The following is a 21,410-nucleotide window of genomic DNA, read 5'->3' on the forward strand; positions in this document are numbered from 1 at the left end:
CGTCATTGCTGTAAGAATAAAGGCCAGAATCTTAGCTTAGCTCTCAAGAGACCTATGTGATCCAGCTTCTGAAGACCTCTCCAGATTTATAAGACATTGGCTTTCTTCTGCCACAGTGGAGAGGGCACAGTGGACTACCTCAAATGTCTGCTCTCTCCCTCTGCCTTCTCAGCGCCTTCTCTCCTCCCCTTCTCCCTCTTACCATCCACCGCTTCAGTCTGGCTAACTCTGACTCTTCCACCAGGAAGCCTTCCCTGACCACCACCACCTAGACTGTTTGGTTTCCTGTCCGTGTCCTGCTAACAGCTGTATTTCCACTTTGTTCTGCCTGCTGCACTTGTCACTAATACCTCTTTTCCACCCCACTCTCCCCCACCCCCAGGATGTAAGCTCTGAGGGCAGGGAGCTATCTTATCCATCCCTGCTTTTCCCCGCCATCCTCCTTGCTGACCCAGTGGGAGCGTGTACACTTTCATAATGAATGAATGGATGGTGTGAATGGAAAAAAAAGGAAGGAAGAGAGGAAGGGAAGGAGAGAAAAGGGGAGGAAGAAAGAGAGAAAGAGGGTAAGGTTAATTGGGGGTATGAAATATGCACTAAGTCTTTGTAATGGTTCTTAAGCAATGTTTCAGAGCCCACTGGTAGTGCTTCATTTTTACAGTAATGAGGCCATCCTCTTGGCTGTGATTATGTTCACATATCTGGCCTGAAATTGCTCATTTTCCTTGAGGTGCAGTCGAAAGCGACTCTAAAAATAGTCACGGAGCAGTGCCACACGTTTCACATAGATTATCCCATTGGATGTGCTCCCACTTCATTTCTACCTGAAAGGTAGAAACCATCATTGTTCCCATCTTACAGATGACAAAGCTGAGGCTAATAGGTAGTAGAAGTGGGTCACAAACTCTCGTCTTCTGGCTCTAACGCTCGCCACTCTGACTGCCGCATGACACCACCAGCAATGGAGCATGTCTGGCAAGGGTCCGCGGGCAGTGGAGGTGCATCTTTGCGGATTTTTGTGCCACTGAGGGTGATGGAAGGAAGCTAATTACCTTAGCCCCAAACCCTGGGGTTTTCTGTCTGTATGATGGATTTAGTGCTCTACAGCTGACTGAACTCACTCATAAAAATGAGCTTTGCAAAATGAAGATGAAATGTAGGCTCCATAATTCCCCAGATCTATTCCAACATGGGGACGACAGCCCTGTAGCTCTCTACTGATGATGGACTGGACCCACGACACCCCCATCCCACCCCATGGTGGTGACTCATCACCAAGATCTGGGGCCTGAGTTTCTGGCTGCCTCTCTTGAGTTCCACATTCCAACACACCAAACCCTGCTCCTTTGGTGATGCGAGGACTCGGTGACAGGCACCCACTCCACTGAAAACCAAGACCGGCCTGTGTGTCCACGGCTTTTAGTTGTCCTTCGACACAAAGTACTTTAAGCAATGTATGTCCGTCCATTGACATCACAGAGGACCAAGAGCATAATGGCTGCCAGTGTGATAATTATTAGTAAAAGCAGTGGGAAGAAGATTCGTCTGATGGGCACTGACTGTAGGTACGCCATGTTGTAAGAGCTCAGAAAATATTAACTATTATTCCGTCTTCACGGACACCCTGAAGAAATGCTGTTTCTCATCCCCATGTTATAGATGCAAAAACTGTGACTCAGAGAGGTTAAGCAAACTGCTCACTATCACAAAGCCAAGTGGAGAACCAGAGTCCAGATTTAAGACAGTCTGGCTTCAAAGCCCACGCTCTTTGGTTTATATATGATACAAAAAACAGAGTAAAAGATGAATAAGTAAGCATCACCAAAGAACATATAAAAAAAAGAATATATAATAAAAGTAAGCTTTCTCCCACCCACCCCTAGCCTCCCAGCCCCCTTTCCCAGAAGCAAGCATATTTACCAATATCTTGGGTGTTTTTCCAGAGGTGTTCAATGCATCATCAAACTTCTATGGAATTATGAATGAATACATAGGATGGATATGTAAATATATTTATATGTCAGTGCTCTCCACCTTTTAAAATTTAATAGTGTATCTTGAAGCTGCTTCCCCATTGGTCCTTTTTTTTTTTGAGAGAGAGAGAGAGAGAGAGAGAGAGAGAGAGAGAGAGAGCACAAGCCAAGGAGGAGCACAGGGAGAGGGAGGGAGAGCATTTCAAGCAGACTAGGGCTCAGCATGACCTGAGAGTATGACCTGAGCCTAAATCAAGCGTCAGATGCCCAACCGACTAAGCCACCTCCCCATCCCCATTGGTCCTTTTAGATCTACCCCCCACCCTTATTTAATGCCTACACAGGATTCCACTGCATGGATGTGCCATTGTTTATTTAATCTGTTGATACTCTGGGGGCGCCTGGGTGGCGCAGTCGGTTAAGCGTCCGACTTCAGCCAGGTCACGATCTCGCGGTCCGTGAGTTCGAGCCCCGCGTCGGGCTCTGGGCTGATGGCTCGGAGCCTGGAGCCTGTTTCCGATTCTGTGTCTCCCTCTCTCTCTCTGCCCCTCCCCCATTCATGCTCTGTCTCTCTCTGTCCCAAAAATAAATAAACGTTGAAAAAAAAAATTAATCTGTTGATACTCTGAACAACCCTGCAAGGAAGGTGTGTGTGTGTGTGTGTGTGTGTGTGTGGTGTGTGTGTGTGAAGGATGTTCCCTCTAGTGTATCTGCAGGAGAAAGTCCTAAACATTGAATTGCCAGGCCAAAGATCTGTGTATTTTAGGTTTTTAGGCTAAATCTTGCCAAACTGCCATTCAAAGAGATGGTACAGTGCAGCAGAGTGAGAGAGTGAGGGCTTCCCGAAGCCTCACGACGAGGCACGCTATCAAACTTGAAACCCCGTGAAGCCTCATTCTGCTAACTCTGAACTACTTGTAAGATGTGGGCATCCGATCTGAGATCAGGGCCATCACCACCAGCAAGCTGTAGTCATGAAACTGGGGAGTTACATGTCTCTGGGACCCCCAAGACACAGAACGCCAGCTCACCTCCTTGATTTGCAGAGGTTGGCGGGTTTGTAGCAATGACTTGCCAGCGTGGGAGAAAGCGTGTCAGCTTGATTCCCGGGTGGTGTTCTCTCGGGGGAAAGACTGCAAATTAGCAGTTCGGGAGATACAAGGAAGTTGGTTGTTTTGTTGTGTTTTGCTGTTGTTTTTTTAAAGAGCACGGTTGAGTTACGGTTTGGGTCTTTGGTTTTGTTTTGTTTTTAAGAGATGGAGACTTGGAATTTGTTCTTAAATGAGATTGAAGGGAGATGGCAAATGGTGCCATAACTCTGTCCGCGAGTTTGTGAGTGTGCAAGCAGAAAACACCCAGGAGTTCACAGGCTGGGTGCTGTTTCTTCGATACTGCTCACTTAAGAGGTAATATGTATGTAATTAAAAACATCATTTAAATGGTGTTCAAAGAGAAAAATAAGGTAGTCAGTGCAAAGGATGTCTCCCTCCTACTTCTGACTGCTAGTATTCCTTGTGAATTGAAACCAATTGCTACCCATTCTTTCCAGAATATTCTCTGCATTTACATGTGAAGAATTCACACATGTGCATCTTTCTTTTTGTACCTTGGAGCTCATTTTGTACCTGTGAATAGAGATCTGGCTCATTCTTTTTTTTTATTATTTATTTTGAGAGAGAGAGCAAGTGCATGCATACATGAGTGGGCAGGGTGGGGGGGCAGAGAGATGGAGTCGGGGAGAGAGAATCCCAAGCAGGCTCTGCAGCTGTCAGCACAGAGCCTGATGCGGGACTTGAGCTTACAAACCATGAGATTATGATCTGAGCCGAGAAATCAAGAGTCAGACGTGTAACTGACTGAGCCACCCAGGTGCCCCTGTTCTTTCTCTCCTACTAGCCTTTGAAACCCAATGTGTGTTTTGCTCCTGCAGCAGACCTCAATGGAACCAGCCACAGTTAAGGAGTTCAATGGCCGCATGTGGCTAGTGGCTAGCCTCCTGGAGGGCACAGCCCTAGACCCCCTCCCCCCACCTGTTGTTAATCCACGTTGAATGAGTCTCTGCTTCTCCAGGCCTCTGTTTGCTCATTTTGAACGGAGGTTGGGTTGGATCATCTCATCGGCTGTCCTTCACCCTAATGTCCTCTGACTTTCGGTGCTACAAATGGAAAGTCACGGACAAGCCAGGACAGTCAGGTCTTCTATGGCAGCTTGATCTCCACATCTAGAAGATGGGGACAATCAATGGTGACCCTGATCAGAGTGAGGATGAAAAAAATATGGCAGCTGATGAGGGTGTGCTTTCGGGAGGAGGATAAATGAGGCGTGTTGGTGTTAGGGGTGGTGTTAGGATTAGGACCGACCCTGGTAAGCGCTCAGAATCCACCTGCTAGATGCAAGGTTGCCGCCTGGGTTCACTTCACCTTGTCCATGGGTGAGGTGGGGATAGCAGTTTCTCCTTGCGGTCCCTGCCAGGATCCAATAAGGCACCCGTGCCGAGGGCTCAGCGCTGTGCTTAGCACACAGGAGACTCTCCCTTACTAGAGACTGCTGCCCTCCCCACCCTTCTGGTTGCAAAAATGCAGCCCAGAACGGGGAGCGGCTTGCCCAAGGTCGCACAATGAGATGGTACTGGCAGACGCTGGCCTATTTTGGCTCCCTCCTTCTCCCTGGCAATTGTCCCGAAAGTCAGCCGCTAATTTCCTCGCAGCCAGGTAAATGAAATAAATACCCCCGACACCACTGAACTACTCGAATGAGGCCCGGGTCCAAGTATTGTTTCCATGGTATGCACGAGGGCGTGCACGCATGTGATTTGTTTAAAGTCACTGCTCCAAAGGGTGGAGGCTGGGTCGGCAGGATACGCGGCCCGGCACCCGGCTCCTTGTGTTCAGAGCCCTGTACCTCGACCAGTGCCAGATTCCGCCGTGTGATTTCCAGCAAAGGACCCCCTCTAGATGGCACATGAACGACCTCTGGCAAAACTGCGATGGTGTAGAAAATTAAAATTAAAAGCCAGGAAGCCCGAATCGTTGCATATTATGTAACAATAACAGGAAGCCATTTCTTCTGAGCGTTTGCTGTGTGACATTGCTTGAGGACCCCGATTTCGCTATTTTATTTAATCCCCCTGGTTACCCAGGGAAGTGTAATTGCTTACCAACCCCATTTTACAGATAAGGAAATAGAAGTTCCGAGAAAGTAAAGAACTCCTCTGGAAACACACAGAGCCAAAAAGGCCCTCAGAAATCTCCCCTGTGGGGGCACCTGGGTGGCTCAGTCGGTTAAGCTCTGGACTTCGACTTAGGTCATGATCTCATAGTTTGTGGGTTCGAGCCCCATGTTGGGCTGTGTGCTGACAGCTCAGAGCCTGGAGCCTGCTTCAGATTCTGTCTATCTGTCTGTCTCTCTCTCTCTCTCTGTTTCTCTCTCTCTCCCTCTCTCTCTCTCTCTCAAAAATAAACAAATATTTAAAAAATTTTTTTAATCTCCCCTGTGCCAGAAGGGTATCCAACCACCCCAGCTGACCCAGGAGCCTCCTGGACACTGGACATTCACAAGCTGGGACAAATCGGTCTCCCTGTGGCAACTTAATGTATTCATCTGTTAAATGGGGATATTTGAACCTGACCCTGGTCAGAGTGAGGATAAAAATATGGCAGTAGGTGAGGATGTGCTTTGGGGAGGAAAAGGAGGGAGACAAAAGTGTTGCGGGATTGTTATTAGGATCCAGATAGATCCTGGTGAGTGCTTAGAGTCTGGCCACTGAGACACAGGGCTTGTTCTCTCTCTCTCTCTCTCTCTCTTTCTGTCTCAGCAGACAGTGAATATCCCTGCTCCTCCCAAGCCCAGCCTCTTTCCGGTTGTTTCCAAAGATCAAGTTGCCTTCCTAAGGCCGAAGTCTGAGAAACAGCACCCCAATTTCCCAAGTGCCAACCAGCAGCCCTCCCGGATTTGGAAACCAACTGAGAAAGAAGAAAAACTGAGCGTGGCTGGGAAGGCGTGTGGATCGCTTTATTCTTTTCCTTTTCTCTTAAGCCAAGCCCAGGTTCTGTCCTTTCCAAGGTCTGGCCCAAGCCAGAAGTGGCAAAAAAAAAAAAAAAAGCCCTCGAGAACCTCGCCTCCCTAGAAGCTTACGTGCGAGTCCCTTCTTTAATTAATGAACAGAGTCCGCTGCCTAACTTGGACGCTCAAGAGAGATCTAGAGGTCCCGGCTGTCTCTGTTTCCACCTAAACAACGAACGTCCCGGGTTCAGTACCCACAAGAAATGAGTGAAGGAAGCCAAGGGGTGGGGGGAGGGCCGGTCCTCCACGGTGAGGAGAGACACAGGGGCTCTGGGTGGTTTTCTCTGCAGAAAGAAGACACTTGGTTGGTCGACACACGGGCCACACGCGCTCACACACACAGCAGAGGAATGACACAGCATGAGGGCGATGCATGAATACACAGAGAGAAACACACACGCACAGAGACGCCAGATGGAGAGCGCAGCCCGGGCTGGGCCCGGGGATTCATTCTCCCCTCACCCACGCACAGGGACTGGTGAAGTTACATACTGCGAGCTGCAAAGGGGGAGGTGGACTTGCTCCCCGCCCTGCCTCGAGGGGATCCAGGAAGTGGCACCTCCTTCTTGGGGGTGTCTGCCCCCCCCCCGCCGCCTCCTGCTCACAGAGGCAGTGGGAGCCGGTCAGCTGCCTCAGCCCCCGGATGACCCCGGGAATTCGCCAAAAGGGAAACGAGGGAGTGAGTGTCACTTTGCTGGTAGTGGCAGATGGGGGCTCCCTCCCCGCGCTGAGTGTGGGGACGATGCCCGCAGGGAAGGGTGTTGGGATAGAGCTGGAACCAGGACTTGAACCGGGGGACAGAGAACGATGGAGGGGTCCTCTGCTGCCTCCCTCCTGCCCCCACTCCACCCACAACCCACAGACGATCTGCTCCAACCCAGACACGTAGGACTCACTAATAGCCGCCTGCTGTGTGTGCATTCCACAGGTGCACACCCCCCCCCCCCGGGCCATAGCATCTTCAGCGAGGTCTCCTGTTGCGCCCTGGTACCCCCAACCATACCCCGTGTCTCCAAGCCTGGGGGAGCCAGGGAGAGTGAAGAAAATAACCAGAATATGAAATTTAAAAAATCAGAGTGTAAGTTTAAAAGCTCGGGCTCAAGAGTGGGGCACACCTGAATTTAAACCTCTCTTTGCCATCATTTCTGCATGACCTTGGACAAGTGAACTACCCTTCCCGGGCTTCTCATCTACTGAAGGGTAATTGTGAGGATCAAAGGAGAAAAAATATATACATTAGGAGCGTACATACTCAATAAGTGTCTGCTATGTTTAATCTTTTGGGATTTTTCTTCAGTCAACAAATACTCATTGAGCACATGCTGTGCGTCTATGCTAAGCCTTAGGGGGACACAGTCGCTCTTCCAAATGTTTCCGCATTAGGGTTTCGGGTGGTCTGTGGAATGCAGATGCCCTCCAGAGTTTTGCGTGAACCCATGTCTTCCGAATTTATCACACCAAATTTGGTTTATACTGGTTTGTAATGCGGCCACGTCTGTCCTTTTGAGCCTGGAACAAGTCACTCATTACAAAAATGGTCAGAGAGGCCAATTGACATCATTGGTGGCCCTCCTCCTTCCAGTGGATTTGTGTGGGGACTTTGGGGGTAGCTGGGACAGAGGGCCCAAAGGTCCATGCCGGCTGAGCTCCTGACCCGTGAGCGGAAAATGTTTGTAAAACACAGAGAGCCAAAGACCACGTGACAGGTTGACTTCACGAGGTGGGAAAGAGATAAGAGATAAGATCGTGATTCTTGCCATCTGATTTCCACAGTTATCAGTGGTTTTTCAAGGAGACTCTCGGTCTTAGAGGGCTTTGCTCATGGGAGATGAAACCAGGCAATTTGCAGCTCACTAGGAAGGTCCCCCCACTCCCCTCGAGGAGGAAGGATTTCATTTCTAGGTTGGCTTCCAAGCTCCAGCGTCTCGTGGTTGGACTTCTCAGTTGGCTGCATTTTCCATCTCGGTTTTGAAGGTGGTGTTGGGCACTCCACATCAATCTCTCTTTTGTGATTCTCTCCACCCCCTCCCTTGTTCCTCCTCTCCAGCACGGGTCTGACGGGCTGGCGGCGCCCGGAGAATAGTGTGCCGAAGCTTGCGTCACCTCTAGACACATCTCGACACATCCACCAGACACATCTCCTCCCCAGTCTGCCTGACCTGTTGCTTGGGGACACGTCCCACGGCTGGTCCTGACGTCCGCCTGATCAACCATCGCTTCCTAGAGAACGAGGAGGAAGGCAGACGCAGGAGATCATGCCACCGATGGCCGGACGGCAATGAGCGGGTGATGCCGTGTTGACGTCAGAGACGGAGAAGACAAAGCCCCAGAGCAGCTCATTCCTGAGACGCCTCAGCACCAGCCCCCTCTTCTCCGAGCACGCCCTGAAGCCTGGCTCCTCCTGGTGAAACCATCTTGGCTTGACGCATTTTGAGGTCTTCAGACACCTGGGTAGTAGACACCATGGAGAATCAGGCGTTCAGCGTTCAGCAGATCCAACCCAATGTCATCTCCGTCCGCCTCTTCAAGCGCAAGGTGGGGGGCCTGGGGTTCCTGGTGAAGGAGCGGGTGAGCAAACCGCCCGTGATCATCTCTGACCTGATTCGGGGGGGTGCCGCGGAGCAGAGCGGCCTCATCCAGGCCGGTGACATCATCCTTGCAGTCAACGGCCAGCCCCTGGTGGACCTGAGCTATGACAGCGCCCTGGAGGTGCTCAGGGGCATCGCCTCTGAGACCCACGTGGTCCTCATTCTGAGGGGCCCCGAGGGCTTCACCACTCACCTGGAGACCACCTTCACCGGGGACGGGACCCCCAAGACCATCCGCGTGACACGGCCTCTGGCTGCCCCCACCACCGCTGTCGATCTGTCTCACCAGTCATCGGCCAGCAGAGAGCACTCACCGGCAGTGGACAGGGCCACGGGTCCTGGCAATGGGCCGCAGCACGCCCAAGACGGTGGGCAGGAAGCCGGCTCTCTCCCCCATACCAAGAGCCGGGCTCCCGGGCCCCCGGGCCAGGACTCTGCCAAGAAGAGTATCCGGGGCAGCCAGCACAGTGATTTGCTCAAAGAGATAGAACCTGTACTGAGCCTTCTCACCAGTGGGAGCAAAGGGATCAATGGCGGGGGACCTTCCAAGGCAGAGACGAAGGACGCAGAAGTCCAGGTGGACAGGTAAGCCCTGTGCGCGTGCATGGATGTGTCGTACGCAAACGTGTGTCGCAACTCAGTCTCATAGCCCAGAAGCCGACCTGAGCCGTCCCAGACACCTGCAGAGGCACATGCCCTCAACCGCTCTTGCCTCTTTCTCTCAAAACTGCAACCGTAGGAACAGAATGGGCGTAACCTCCAGCTTGTATCTCTTGCCACGAGACCCCGCTGACAGTCGCGGTGGCTGATGTCACGTCTTCCAGCAACCCCTCACTCAGCATGAGTATTTTTGCGATTCGCAATTCATGGGGCAGAAGACTGAGGCTCAGAGAGGAGGGGCCCTTCCCGAGTCGCCCCGTGAGCGAGAGCCGCGTGTCCGCGGCGGCCTCCGCATAGGGTGAATGCCAAGGTCCTGGGAAGAGAGAGGGGATGGGCTGAGGCCTGCACAGGCCTCAGCCTAAACCAGCTCTTGCCTTGGGCAGCCGCTGGAGAGCAAGGGAGGTTCTAAGGGAAGGGAATGGAATCGAAGTAGAGGCCCTGCCCCCCCCCCCCCAAAACGGCGCTCTTGCTCAGAGTCTGCAGGAACCGAGGCGAGAACAGGAAGACCCGGGTCCCGGCCCCTCTATGTTTGCCAGATTGGCATTTTCTGACTCTGTGGAGGAAGAGAACAGGTGACACAGTGGGCGATTCTAGCTCCTTCTCTGGGGAGGAGTGGGCAGCTGGGCCAAGGGGTCAGAGAATAGTGGGTCCGGGGACAGAGGAGAGAGGCAAGCTTCTCTGTGCGCCCATTCTGGTCTCAGGTTAGCACAGCCCCCACTTCTTATCCAGCCCCCATGTGGGGCCACCCAGAAACCCAGGACAAGGTTTCCCACCCACCCACCCCATCCCCAAGGATCTCTGAGTGTCCAGAGAGCACTTAGAGGTCCCCAGGGTGTCCCTCAGGAACCTGGATTAAAGCAACTCTCTCCAGGCCCCTGCACTGGTTTCATTTAACATATGTTGGTTGAAGACAAACCCGGCACCAGGGGTGGAGGGAACACGCCGACCCTCTGACCTTGTGAGTGAATGAAATAGACAAGCCCCGTGAGCTTGGGGACCTTACAGTGTCACGGGGAAAAGGCAAAGAATCAGTGAGATAAAAATGTTAACATAAGTAGGCCGTCAGATATGTGCTAAGGAGATACACGGAATCAGACGGGGGTCAGGAAGTATTGCGGAAGGTGGATTTCAGAGAGAGAGGCTGGGCAGGTCTCAAGGAAGCAGATGTTGGAAGACCCGGAGGGAGTCGAAGCTTTATGGAGGAGGGGCATGCCGGGCAGAGGAATGGCAGGTGCCAAGGTCCTGAGGTGGGAGGGTGCCTGATGTGGTGGAAGGCCTGCGTGGGACCCAGTCTCCCTTCCTGACGGGTCAGCCCCCCAACCACCCTTTGAGGGGGGCCCTCGGTCTATGGCACCGCACCTCAGGCCGCCGTTGCATCCTGGAGCTTTTCCAACTTCTCCCACCTGGGCAAAAGCCCAGCTGATTCCAGCAATACCCCGAGCGGGAAGGTGGGGTCTCTGCCAGAAGCCCCAGGGGTTCCCTGGTGCCCTTTGAGCTCCTGTCCTCCAACCTGCTTCTTCCCTCTTCTGTGAGCTCCTGGGGGGGGGGTGGCGCAGTTTGGAGTCTCCCCATACCTTTGGTCCCATCTCCACAGGAGATGGAGAGTCTCGGCCCCAGTACACAGGACGTGGGGTTACCCTCTCGGTGGGGCAAGTGGGTGGGGGCCCCTATTGTCCTGACCTTCCTTGCCAGAGCTGGGGGCTGGGACCAGTCCTCAGGGCTGTCCTGGCATACAGAGATCTGGGGCCCGCTCCACCCATGACTAAGCCTGGAGACCCTCCCCACCAGGCTAGAGCCGGGTCCTCAGGGGAGCTGCCATTTCCCAGGTGTCCCTACGACAGCACCTGCAGCAGAGATAACATATTTTTGTTTTGAGATAACATAGGTCTTGATGTAGTTTCTGGGCAGCCAGCGGCCCCCAAGTCTCATCCGGTGGGCTTAAATCCTAAAGCATCTATAGAATCCAGAATCAATCATTGGCCTGGTTTTCTAGGAGGCACCAGATGTGCCCCGCCCCCCCCCGCCAACGAAGTCTTCTGAGCACAACCTCTTCTTCCCCATTCTGGATATATGTGCCTCCCTGCTCCTCAACACCCCCTTCTCCTAGGAAGAGCAATGGGGCCCTGAATGAGTGTGACAGTCCCCTCCCGGAGGCTGTACTTAATGCTCCATACGCTTGGTTCTGATTCTCAGCTGGGCATGGGGTGGGCATGGGGTTGTGAGCATCAGAATTCCCTGGGGCTTTCCTTCAGCCCCGCCCCAGACCTAGGAGCCTGAATCTCCCTGTGTGACATAGAGAAGTCCCCCGGAGTGTCCCTCTTAGCATTGGGAGCTCGGCCCTCCCCCTCCGAGAAGCCAGTGTGACCCTCTCCCAGCTGGCAGTGCGGGATGCAAAAACCTGATGCAGGACACTAGGCTTGGGTGAGGTTGCCAAACGTGAAGGACTTTAAGGGGAGCCTGGCCTCAGGGGCCCCTCCAAACACCACCTCCGAAAAGCAGCCTTTGTTTCCCCGAGGACCGGGGCAGGACATGCTGGTCTGACACGGGGTCTCCTCCGGCAGACCTATTTTCCCAAATTGGGAGGCTGCACCTCAGCTCTCAACCTGCCCTCATCCATCACAGTCCTCCCTCCAGTGACCAAAAGGAGCAGGAAACACTGCTTTGGAAGAAAATGGCCCAGGGCAAGTACAGGGCTCCATGAACCCTGCTAGGGTAAATGGTTCTCATCAGGAGTATTATCCAATAATAGTGCATGGTCCCCTAGCACAGTGGCCCACGCCTGTGCTCAAAGCTCCCCACCCCCCACGTTAACAAATATTTTTAATTTTTTTAACGTTTATTTATTTTGAGGGACAGAGCACAAGCAGGGGAGAGGCAGAGAGAGGGGGGGAGACACAGAATCCGAAGCAGGCTCCAGGCACTGAGCTGTCAGCACAGAGCCCGACGCGGGGCTCGAACCCATGAACCATGAGATCATGACCTGAGCAGAACTCAGACGCTTACCCGACTGAGCCACCCAGGCACCCCCACAAATGTTTTTAAATGCCCCCTTTCTTAACCAGGAGCTAATAATGCCCTAACTATAAACTAAAGGAGACCAGGCATAAAAGTAATTTATCATAACAGAAGCTGTAATTTCATCTATCAGCGCTCAGCTATTTGCCCCTAAACAGAGAATTGGTCCACTCACGACCGTGTCAGATGCAGGTGGAACCAGGTGTATTGTTTTGGCCACTCAGATGCCACCAGCGGTGTCTCCTTGGTGATGTGATCTTCCGAAATGGTGACAGACTCCCAATGAAATGATGTCCTGTCTTTTCCCAATGGTTGCATGCACGGAAAACTGAGTGCGTTTTAAAGCCATGTTTTAGCGTAAGACTGAATCGGGGTCTTGACTCAGAAGTTTAAGCTTGCTTTTCATCTTGGTTGATGTGCTAAGGTCGCATGGCAGGCAGGACCCTTCTTCCTTGTGTGGGTTTGCCCCTGGACCATCCCCAATGCCACCTCCTTTCCACCGTGATGCCAGGGACCCTCACCATCATTGGAAAAACCAAAAGTGCCCTCAGAAATCACCAAACTAGGTGACAGGAATAAGTGCCTTGTTAAGTGTCAGCGTCCCAAGTCAGGAAATGCAAGCCCAGAGACCGAAGGGTCTTCAACGTCACTCTCCGGGCTTGGCGGGCTGGGGACGATTCCAGCCCCTCGGAGCACGTGGCCGCCTGGAAATTACTCAGCCTTCCAGTGGCTTCCCCATCCAGGCTGCTTTTTGGGGTGGGGGTCAGAGCTGGCAGCCTGGATTCTGGAGGCCCAGTGAGGCCGGCTGCCTACCAGGCCTGGAGCCCCACATCCGGGTCACAGCCAGCAGGCTGTGGCTTCCGGGGGCCAAGCAGAGGCTGGGGCTGTCCCTGGTTCTCAGCGGTGCCCTTGACTCTCCTGCTCTCTTGGCCTCATTTCCTTCCTTCCGTCTTTCCTCTTGGACACGGACCTATTCACCTGCTTCATCTAACTCCTTGCCCTCACGGGGCGTCCCTAGTCCTGTTGTTTGGGAATGCTGGCCCTCCGTTGGGGAGAGAAGCGATGTTTAGTCTAGACACAGTCTCACCCTTGATCCCAGGGGGAAGGTGGGCCCGGCAGGTGGTGGCAGTGTGCGGGGAGCGTAAGGAAGGGAAATCTGGGGGCTTCTGGGACCTTCGGCACTTGCGAACGGTCACTTTAAAATGCTGCGTGTCAGAGGATATCCAGGTTGTTCAGATTGCTGCCCTGAAGGAGGGTTCTAAAGAGGCCAAGGTCCCTGGTCCAGCATCCATCTGGACCAGCCGGTCAGCCTCGCCCTGCGTTCTGATGACTTCTCCACTCGCAGGGCACTCGGTTACTTACAGAGAACCTTCATAATAGCCATCTCTTCAGAGCTTGGGTGAATTCAGCCCTGCTTCCTAAGTAGGTTGTATGGTTTGGGCCGCCTTATAGGCAAGGAAACTGACGCTCAGAAAGGTGGGGCAATTTGCCCAGAGTCACACAGCCCTGGCCACAGAGTGCTCATCTTGGTTCTGCTAGAAATCTCACGGTGGGTGGCTACAGTTGACACGAAACCGGGCGAGAAGAGGTGGCTAGAGGCTCAGAAGTCAGTTTGGATCCTAGAGAATGAGCTTAACTGGGGAGAGGAGGTCTCCTGTGACAAGCCTCTGTTTTATGGCCAACATACTAATCAAGCTGTACTGAGCCCTCCAGGGGGCCTGGCCGCACACTAAGGTCTTTACATCAGTTACCTCATTTGCTCCTCGTAGCACCCCATTTTCCTAGTAAGCAAGCCAAGGCTCAGAGAGGCACAGTCACATGTCCCAGCTCACAGAGCCAGCAAATGACAGAGCCAGGACTTGACCCCAGGCCCATGCTCTTGGCCTCCACTAACATAGATTACGCTGTTGGCCACAGTGCACTTGACCACTAGCCATCAAGTTTCTGAGGACTTGGGGTATTTTCTCAGTCTGGAAGGGAAACTGAAGTGCCCTCCACGCAAGATAGCACCCCAGGAGAACTGACCTCAGACCAACCAATGACCGCACTGATTCCAGGACTGTCTGCAATAGAGGGTCTTCTCCGTGACTGCACTTGACATGTCTTATGGCTTTGAATCAGTCCATTGGCATTGACTCCAATGACTGCCTTCACACTGAACCTCAGTGCAAGTTTTCATTCTCACCTTAACCATGTGAACATAAGGGGCTTCCCCAGTCCGTCGTTTCCTGGGGAGAGGAGAGAAGTCCTGGTTATAGAGCTATTACTCTTACTTTGCACTCTCTCCTATCTGTGTCCCCGCCATCTTGTCAAGTGGCACCCAGCCCCTCATTCTGAGGAGGAGCTATGGAATGAGCCCACGCAGCCACCCATTCATCCCCAGATTGTGTGCAAGGAAGGGGAGCTTCTCACCATCTTTCATTCAGCAAATATTCACGGAGCATCTTTTCTGCCCCAGATACTGTCCTTGGAACTGGGGATCCACTGATGAGCCTGTGCCATTATGGAGTCACAGACAAGAAATGAATGATAAACAGATAGACTCAGGCTCTCAGGCAATCATGTTAGATAGTGACACATGCTATAAAAGAAATGAAATAGTGATTTGAAGAAATATGGCTTGGGATTGGGGAAAAAAAAAAAAAACTAGATCAGAGGGTCAGAGAAGGCCTCCCTGAAGAGGTAACATTTATTCTGAGGCCAGAAGGTATGAACCATGTGAAATCTAGGGAAGGGCGTTCCTGGCAGAAGGTACAGCAGGAGCAAAGGCCCTGAGGCAGGAACAAGGTTGAGATGTTCAAGGAATGGAAAGAAGGTCTGTGGGACGTGAGTGTAGTGAGTAGGAAGAGAGAGCTAGGCGCGCATACACACACACACAGCCCAAGCCATCCCTGCCCCCGCCACCAAATATTCACTGTATCCATTTCCCTTTGCAGTCATAACAAATGACCACAAATGTGGTGGCTTGAAACAGTATACATTTATTCTCTTACAGCTCTGGAGATCTTACATCTGGAGGCTCTAGGGACAAATCTGTTTCCTTACCTTTTCCAGCTTCTAGAGCTGCATCCCTTGCCTTTCTTGGCTGGGGCCCCTGCCTGCCCCTTCCAGCATGAGCATCTTGCTTCTGGAGTCTCATGGCCTTTGTCTTCCATGGCAGAACTCCCTCTGCTTCCTTCTCATAAGGACACATGTGATGGCATCCTTACGGCCATTATAGTTAATGGCCCATCCAAGATGATCTCCCCAATTTCAAGATCCTTAACTTCATCACCCCTGTAAAGACCCTCTTTCCATATAAGGTAACATATGTGGGTTCTGGGGATTAGGATTTGATGTCTTTGGGGGCCGTTTTCAGCCCCCCACCCCCATCCAACAAGCCCTACTGAGCAATTCTGTGGCCAGACCCTGGACTGGCCATTACTATGAGGTCTCATTGGACTGGGCTCAGTGTCCTTCCTTCTAGACCCCCCTTTGCCATCATTAGCTACATATTTTAGAAAAGCCCCTTGACCTCTCTGGGCCTCGGTTTCCCCATGTGTAAAAGTAGCGTGTGGGCCAGATGAGCCCTAAGATTCCTTCCAGAACTACCATTCGGGGTCCTCCTGAAGGTCAATGGTGGGCACGCTCATCACAGGCCAAGCAACTGACCAGTCCACCTCCTGTCAAACCCACCTGGAAGGTTCACTGCTCCATTCGACCTCCCCAGACCATCACTCCAGGGAGAGGCACTCAAACACCGCTTTAGGTCAAAGGTCACAAACTGGGGACCGAGGGTCACAGTCAGATCTCCCTCGCGTTTTATTGGGCCTGCGGAGTTTTCTGAAAAAGCGATTTTGTGGCAAAACAGAGAAATCAAGAGGTTTCACATTAAACCTGATTTCCAGCCTCTCAAAAATAAAGAGAGCATCGGAAGAGCTATTAGGACCAAGTCTCTATTGTGGGGAGACAACCAGCCTCGGGAGCTGTGCGGGAGCTGGCATGGGCTCTCCAGTGGCCCAGGATCCAAAACCAGCCAATCTGCTCAGCCCAGACGCTGCAAACACTGGAGGTTGAGGATCCTGCCCAGCATTTGTGATGTGAGCAATTACAGTCGTGATTGCTGCTGAGCCCAGAGGCCCTCACCTCACTTCTCAGCTAGAGGATTGCGGTAAAATTCCAGCTCTCAAGAGCATACTTTTCTCTCTCACAACCTTCCCCCACCCCAGCACGAAGAGCTCTAGAACAAAGCTTTGCAGAGACCCCAGATTCATTTTCCACAGCCCCCCAAGTCCTCCTGTTTTAACTTAGCTCCCAGCATCCACAGCCAGGTGGAGGGGGGGTGGGCGAGAAGGGGGGTGGTCAGGGAGTAGTGTGGTGTCTGTGGAGAGATGCAGCAGGCTTCCTGCCAGGAGCAGCTCTCCCCAGCAGCCTCCTTGCCTGGTTGGGCCAGAGCAGGTGGCCCCCACTTCCAGACTGTGCCCTGCACACAGGCTTGGCCCTCCTGCTCCCCATCCTGGATACTTGGGGTTGGTTGGTGGTCAGCACTGGGCTGATCAACACATGTGCCAACTTCCTGTGGAGTTGAGCCCACCCCCTGTGTGAGAGTCCGAGGCCTGGGCCCCAGGAAGCCCCCCAGTTGGAAGGATTTGGCAAAGGTTCTTAGAAGGTCTAGAGATGCCAGACTGACTGTTGGCTTGGGTATGATTGTCTAGCTAGCAAAGTGGAGGAAAAGGAGCTTTAGTTTAGTCCTTGCCAGAAAGGATAGAAAATGCTCGCCAAGTGGGAGTTACATTTCCATGCCTGGTTTTATGGGGGGGGGGGAAGAAGAGAGGGAGCTTGGAGGATATTGATATTTCTGACCAGGAGGGCGCCTTGCTGTTCACAGCCAAGAGTCAGGCCCAGAGCCCTCCCAGGAAGGTGGGTCTTCAAGGAGGTCTGTGAACCATGTGGGGTGCTTTTGATAATGCAGGTTCCAGGGTTCCCTGGGGACCCAGACTCTCCAAAGGGCGAGTTCAGGAGAGTTTTAACAGTTGATGCTGATGCACTCTGAAGTGAGAAATGCCAAACATGATGGCATGATGGCTCCGGGGTTACTGGTCCACCTAGAATGCAAGCCCACTGGAGGATGGCCTTTCCAGAGGGCTAAGGACACCTGAGAGGAGATAAAAGCCACTTAGTGAAGACAGTCTCTTCAATCCCATCTGGGAACAAGGGACAACTGGTAAATAAAGGCTTGTAGACACAGAGATGGGATGGGTATAGAACAAGGAAGGGAAGGACTGGGAAGCATGAGATCGGGGTCCTCAGCCACACCCAAGCCAGTGCTTCTCAATAAGGAGGAGTACATTTGGTTTCCTCCCCAAAGGGACATTGGGCAATGTCTGGAGAGATTTTGGATTGTCACAACTGAGAGGGACTGTGGAAAGGGAAGGAGTGTTACTGGCATCTAATGGGCAGAGACCCCCTAGAGAACGCTGCTAGACATCCTACAAGGAACAGGACAGCCCCCCACAACAAAGAATACCCGGCCCCCCAAATATCAATAGTTCCAGTTTGAGAAACCCTGATCTAAACTGAGACCACTCCAGGCAGCTGGAAGGACCCAGACTCATGAGTATGGCAAAGGAAAGTCACCATCCTGACTTCTAAGAAGTCAAAACAGTCCCCATCTACCTCCACCTATGGACTCCCAGTATATTTATTTAAATGAAGAAATGATGCATTAAAGTTACGAAAATCTCATTCAACAGATAAAAACATTCAACACCCCTACTTCATTTGGAAGGAAAAATCAATACCTAAATTTGAAGCTCTTCAAAAGTATGAGGTTCAACCAAGTGGCCCCTCCGCTACCCTCTTAATCCCTGTTCTCAGTGATTCTCAGCCAGCACAACAGCAAGAAGGAAACACCTGACTTTCAGGCTTTCTCCACTGCTCATTGGTGCTGTGACCTTTAACAAGTTACCTAATCTCTCTGAGCTTCAATTTCCTTAGTTGTCAATGAAGATGCACATGTTTAGTTAGTTCTGACTATGTGTTAGGCATTTTACATGCATGACTTCATTTAACCCCCAGGAGAGGAAGGGTGTGAAGTGGGTGTTGAAGGTTGAGTAGGAGTTGGTTCCTGGCAGAGGGAAGATGAAAGGGCATCCCGGGGACGGCAAGTATAAAGGTAGGAGTGGACAACAGTGTGCTCCTCGGGAAGAGGGGAGAGTGGAGATCAGGACTGAGAATAATGGAAGTTGGGAATCTAGAATGGAAGCAGAGAATTCCCAAAGTCCTGTGCTCTGTGAACAGCTTAGAAAGGGTCTGGGTATCTCTGTCTGTGCCCCCCAACCCCCAGGGTAGATGCCCTTCTTGGCTAAGAGCTACGTGCGTCCGTTCCCCAGTGTTGAGGGACGTTAGGCTTTGAGGGATGCTCACTGCTATAACCAATATGTCCAATGCTACAACCACCAGCTACATTCGGCTACTTAAACATGATGAAAGTTAGATAACATTTAGATTCAGTTTCTCAGTGACCATAGGCACATTTCAAGTATTCAATTGCCACATGTGACCAGTGGCTATAAGACTGGAGAACATAGACGTAGGATGTTCCTCTCATCACAGAAAGTTCTACTAGACCGTGCTTGCTTAGAGGAATCTTTTTTGTTATTATTATGTCAGAAAGAGAGAGAGCGCATGAGTGGGGTGGAGGGGCAGAGGGAGAGAGAGAGAGAATGAGAATCACAACCAGGCTCCACACTGAGCATGGAGCCCGATGTGGGGTTCAATCCCACAAGTCTAGAATCATGACCTGAGCCAAAATCAAGAGTCAGACACTGAACCAACCAACACACCCAGGTGCCCCTTAACTGTTTCATAGAGAACTAGCATTTCCCTTTTTCTGTTTCTGTCTGATCATCCCATACATTAGCAGTAAGAGCAACCACCAGTAGGTACCACACAGCTAAGGGCTGTAAGCTTTACCTTATTTAACTTTGCAGCAATCCCATGAGCAAGGTATTATTAACCCTATTTTAGAGATGAATAAATGGAGAATTCGAAAGTGTGAGTATCCAAAGTTGCACAGCTTATAGCCAGCAAAGCCAAGAGTTGAACCCAATGCTACCCAACCCATAGCCCATGCTCTTAACCAGCAAACTACCCTGCCTGTACGAACCCCATCAAGCAGCTAGATCCCAGGGTGAGCAAATTTGCAGCAATAAGCCAGATATTTCCCTCAGACCTGGTTATCACTGTCAGACTGAGAGTTGGGAAATACTGACGTGTACTTCTGTTTTTGCTCCTGGGTGAATGGAAACAAAATAGTTCAACTCTGGTCCCATATTAAAAATATTCTTCCCCTGCTCCTCGCACAGGACTCTTAAATAAGTTTGTTGTTGACAAAACACTTCAAATGCATTATTTAAACAGAGGTGTTAAAGGCTTTTTACAAAGGGGGGAACTGCAACACAGAAGTAGCTCTCCCTGAAAATTCACACAAGACAAGCCATTTTGGAGTTACTTAGGTAATTGTTGCCTGTTTAATTCTTGCAAACTGGCCTCATTCAGCAAGAGATGTTGCATTACTTGCTCCTTAGCCTCTGGCTTAGAGTAACTAGTTTTTCCTGTCTCTGTTTTAAAAAAGGAAGGATCTGGGCCAAACATTATTCAGACCTAGTTTCAAATCCCAGCCCTTCTTTGTCTTACTGTGGGAACTCGGGAAACTTACATGACCTTTCCAGGCTCAGTTTTTGCATCTGTAAAATAGGGCTTTTGTTGTCTGTTGGGATAAAATGAAGTAACATCTGTGCAAGCACCTGGTATGTTACACATGCTCCAACAATGCTAACCTCTCTTCTCCGCTGAATCGCCACTTATAGTCATGTGGTATCATGGGATCGGGACTTTCAGAGCTGAGAGGGAGCAGAGTGACATTTAGAGCAGCCCTCTCAACAGACAATTTCTCTGTTTATCACCATGTAGGTGAGCCGTTGACTTGTGAAATGTCTGTAATCAAGAACCACTCCCCGTGTGTTTTGGTGACGTTTTTAAAGAGGGTAAAACAGAATGTTCCCTCTGACAATTGCAGACCTCTCCGACCAGAAGAGTCAAAGTGGCTCTGACGCAGGCCACCAGGACTTTTGGAACATTGTGAGGAGGAGAGGTCTGGATGGCCCCGAGCGAGCAGCCAGAGGGCTTGAGCCCTGGCTTCCGATTGACCCCAAATGACTGTCAGCGCCAGACTAGAGGGTGGGGGAAATTACAGAACCAGGATTCTAAGTCCCCAAAGCTGGGAATGTAGAACAAAGGGCTAGGTAACAGCTTCCACACCTGGGACCAAAACCAAGAGGGGCTCCAGAGTAAGCCACAGACAGATGCTATAATCAGAGTAAAAGTGGACGGGCGAGTTCAAAAGAAGCCAGTTGTCAGGAAGCAGGGGGGCAGCGCCTGGAGAGAGAAAGAGGTGAGGGATGGTCAGGAGGTCTGGATTTTGAGGCAAAGTCAGTCCCATCTCAGCCATGACTTCTCTCCTTCTTAGAGGATGACCAGGCTGTGGAAACTAGCTAAGATAGTCTCCCCCTGAATCTGAGTTCAAGAACAGAGAGCCAGGAAAACTTTGCCGTTAAGAAGCCAGCCTTTTGAGTCAGGAACCAGTCTGGGTTTGAATCCCAACTCCATCATCCCTGGCTGTGTGACTTAGGCTAGTGTTTTAACCTCTCTGAGCCTCAGTTTCCTGATCTTAGGAAGATTCTGAGGATTATGATTATAGTAATGAAGATGCTAATGACGGTGATGATGGAGGAGGTTGGTGATGCTGGTAATGATGGTGATGATGGTGAATATTATGATGTAATGAAGGTGATGATAGTAATGATGACATTGATTATGGCAATGGTGATAGCGATAATGGTTATGCTGATGAGAAGTTGGATGAGGAAGATGGTGGTGGTGATGGTGATGGTGGTGATCATGGTGGTGGTGATGGTGGTAACAATGGAAGTTTGGATGGTGGTGATGATGGTGGTGATGGTGATGATGGCCATGGTGATGGCAGTAATGATGGTGGTGATGGTGATGATGGTGGTGGTGGTGATGATGGTGATGATGGTGGTGGTGGTGATGGTGGTGATGGTGATGATGA

General features: G+C 51.4%; 1 protein-coding gene across 1 annotated transcript in view; it reads left to right on the forward strand.

The window, feature by feature from the left end:
• The first annotated feature begins 8,091 nt into the window (after window positions 1-8,091).
• NOS1 (nitric oxide synthase 1) overlaps window positions 8,092-21,410 on the forward strand; it is a 90,880-nt gene continuing 77,561 nt past the window's right edge. Inside the window, 1 exon segment of the mRNA XM_032595421.1 lies at window positions 8,092-9,208. Within this exon segment, the coding sequence (XP_032451312.1) occupies window positions 8,499-9,208 (710 nt within the window). The 5' untranslated portion in view covers window positions 8,092-8,498.

The sequence above is a fragment of the Lynx canadensis genome, chromosome D3, assembly GCF_007474595.2.
Source record: "Lynx canadensis isolate LIC74 chromosome D3, mLynCan4.pri.v2, whole genome shotgun sequence".
In the NCBI taxonomy this organism is placed as follows: Eukaryota; Metazoa; Chordata; class Mammalia; order Carnivora; family Felidae; genus Lynx; species Lynx canadensis.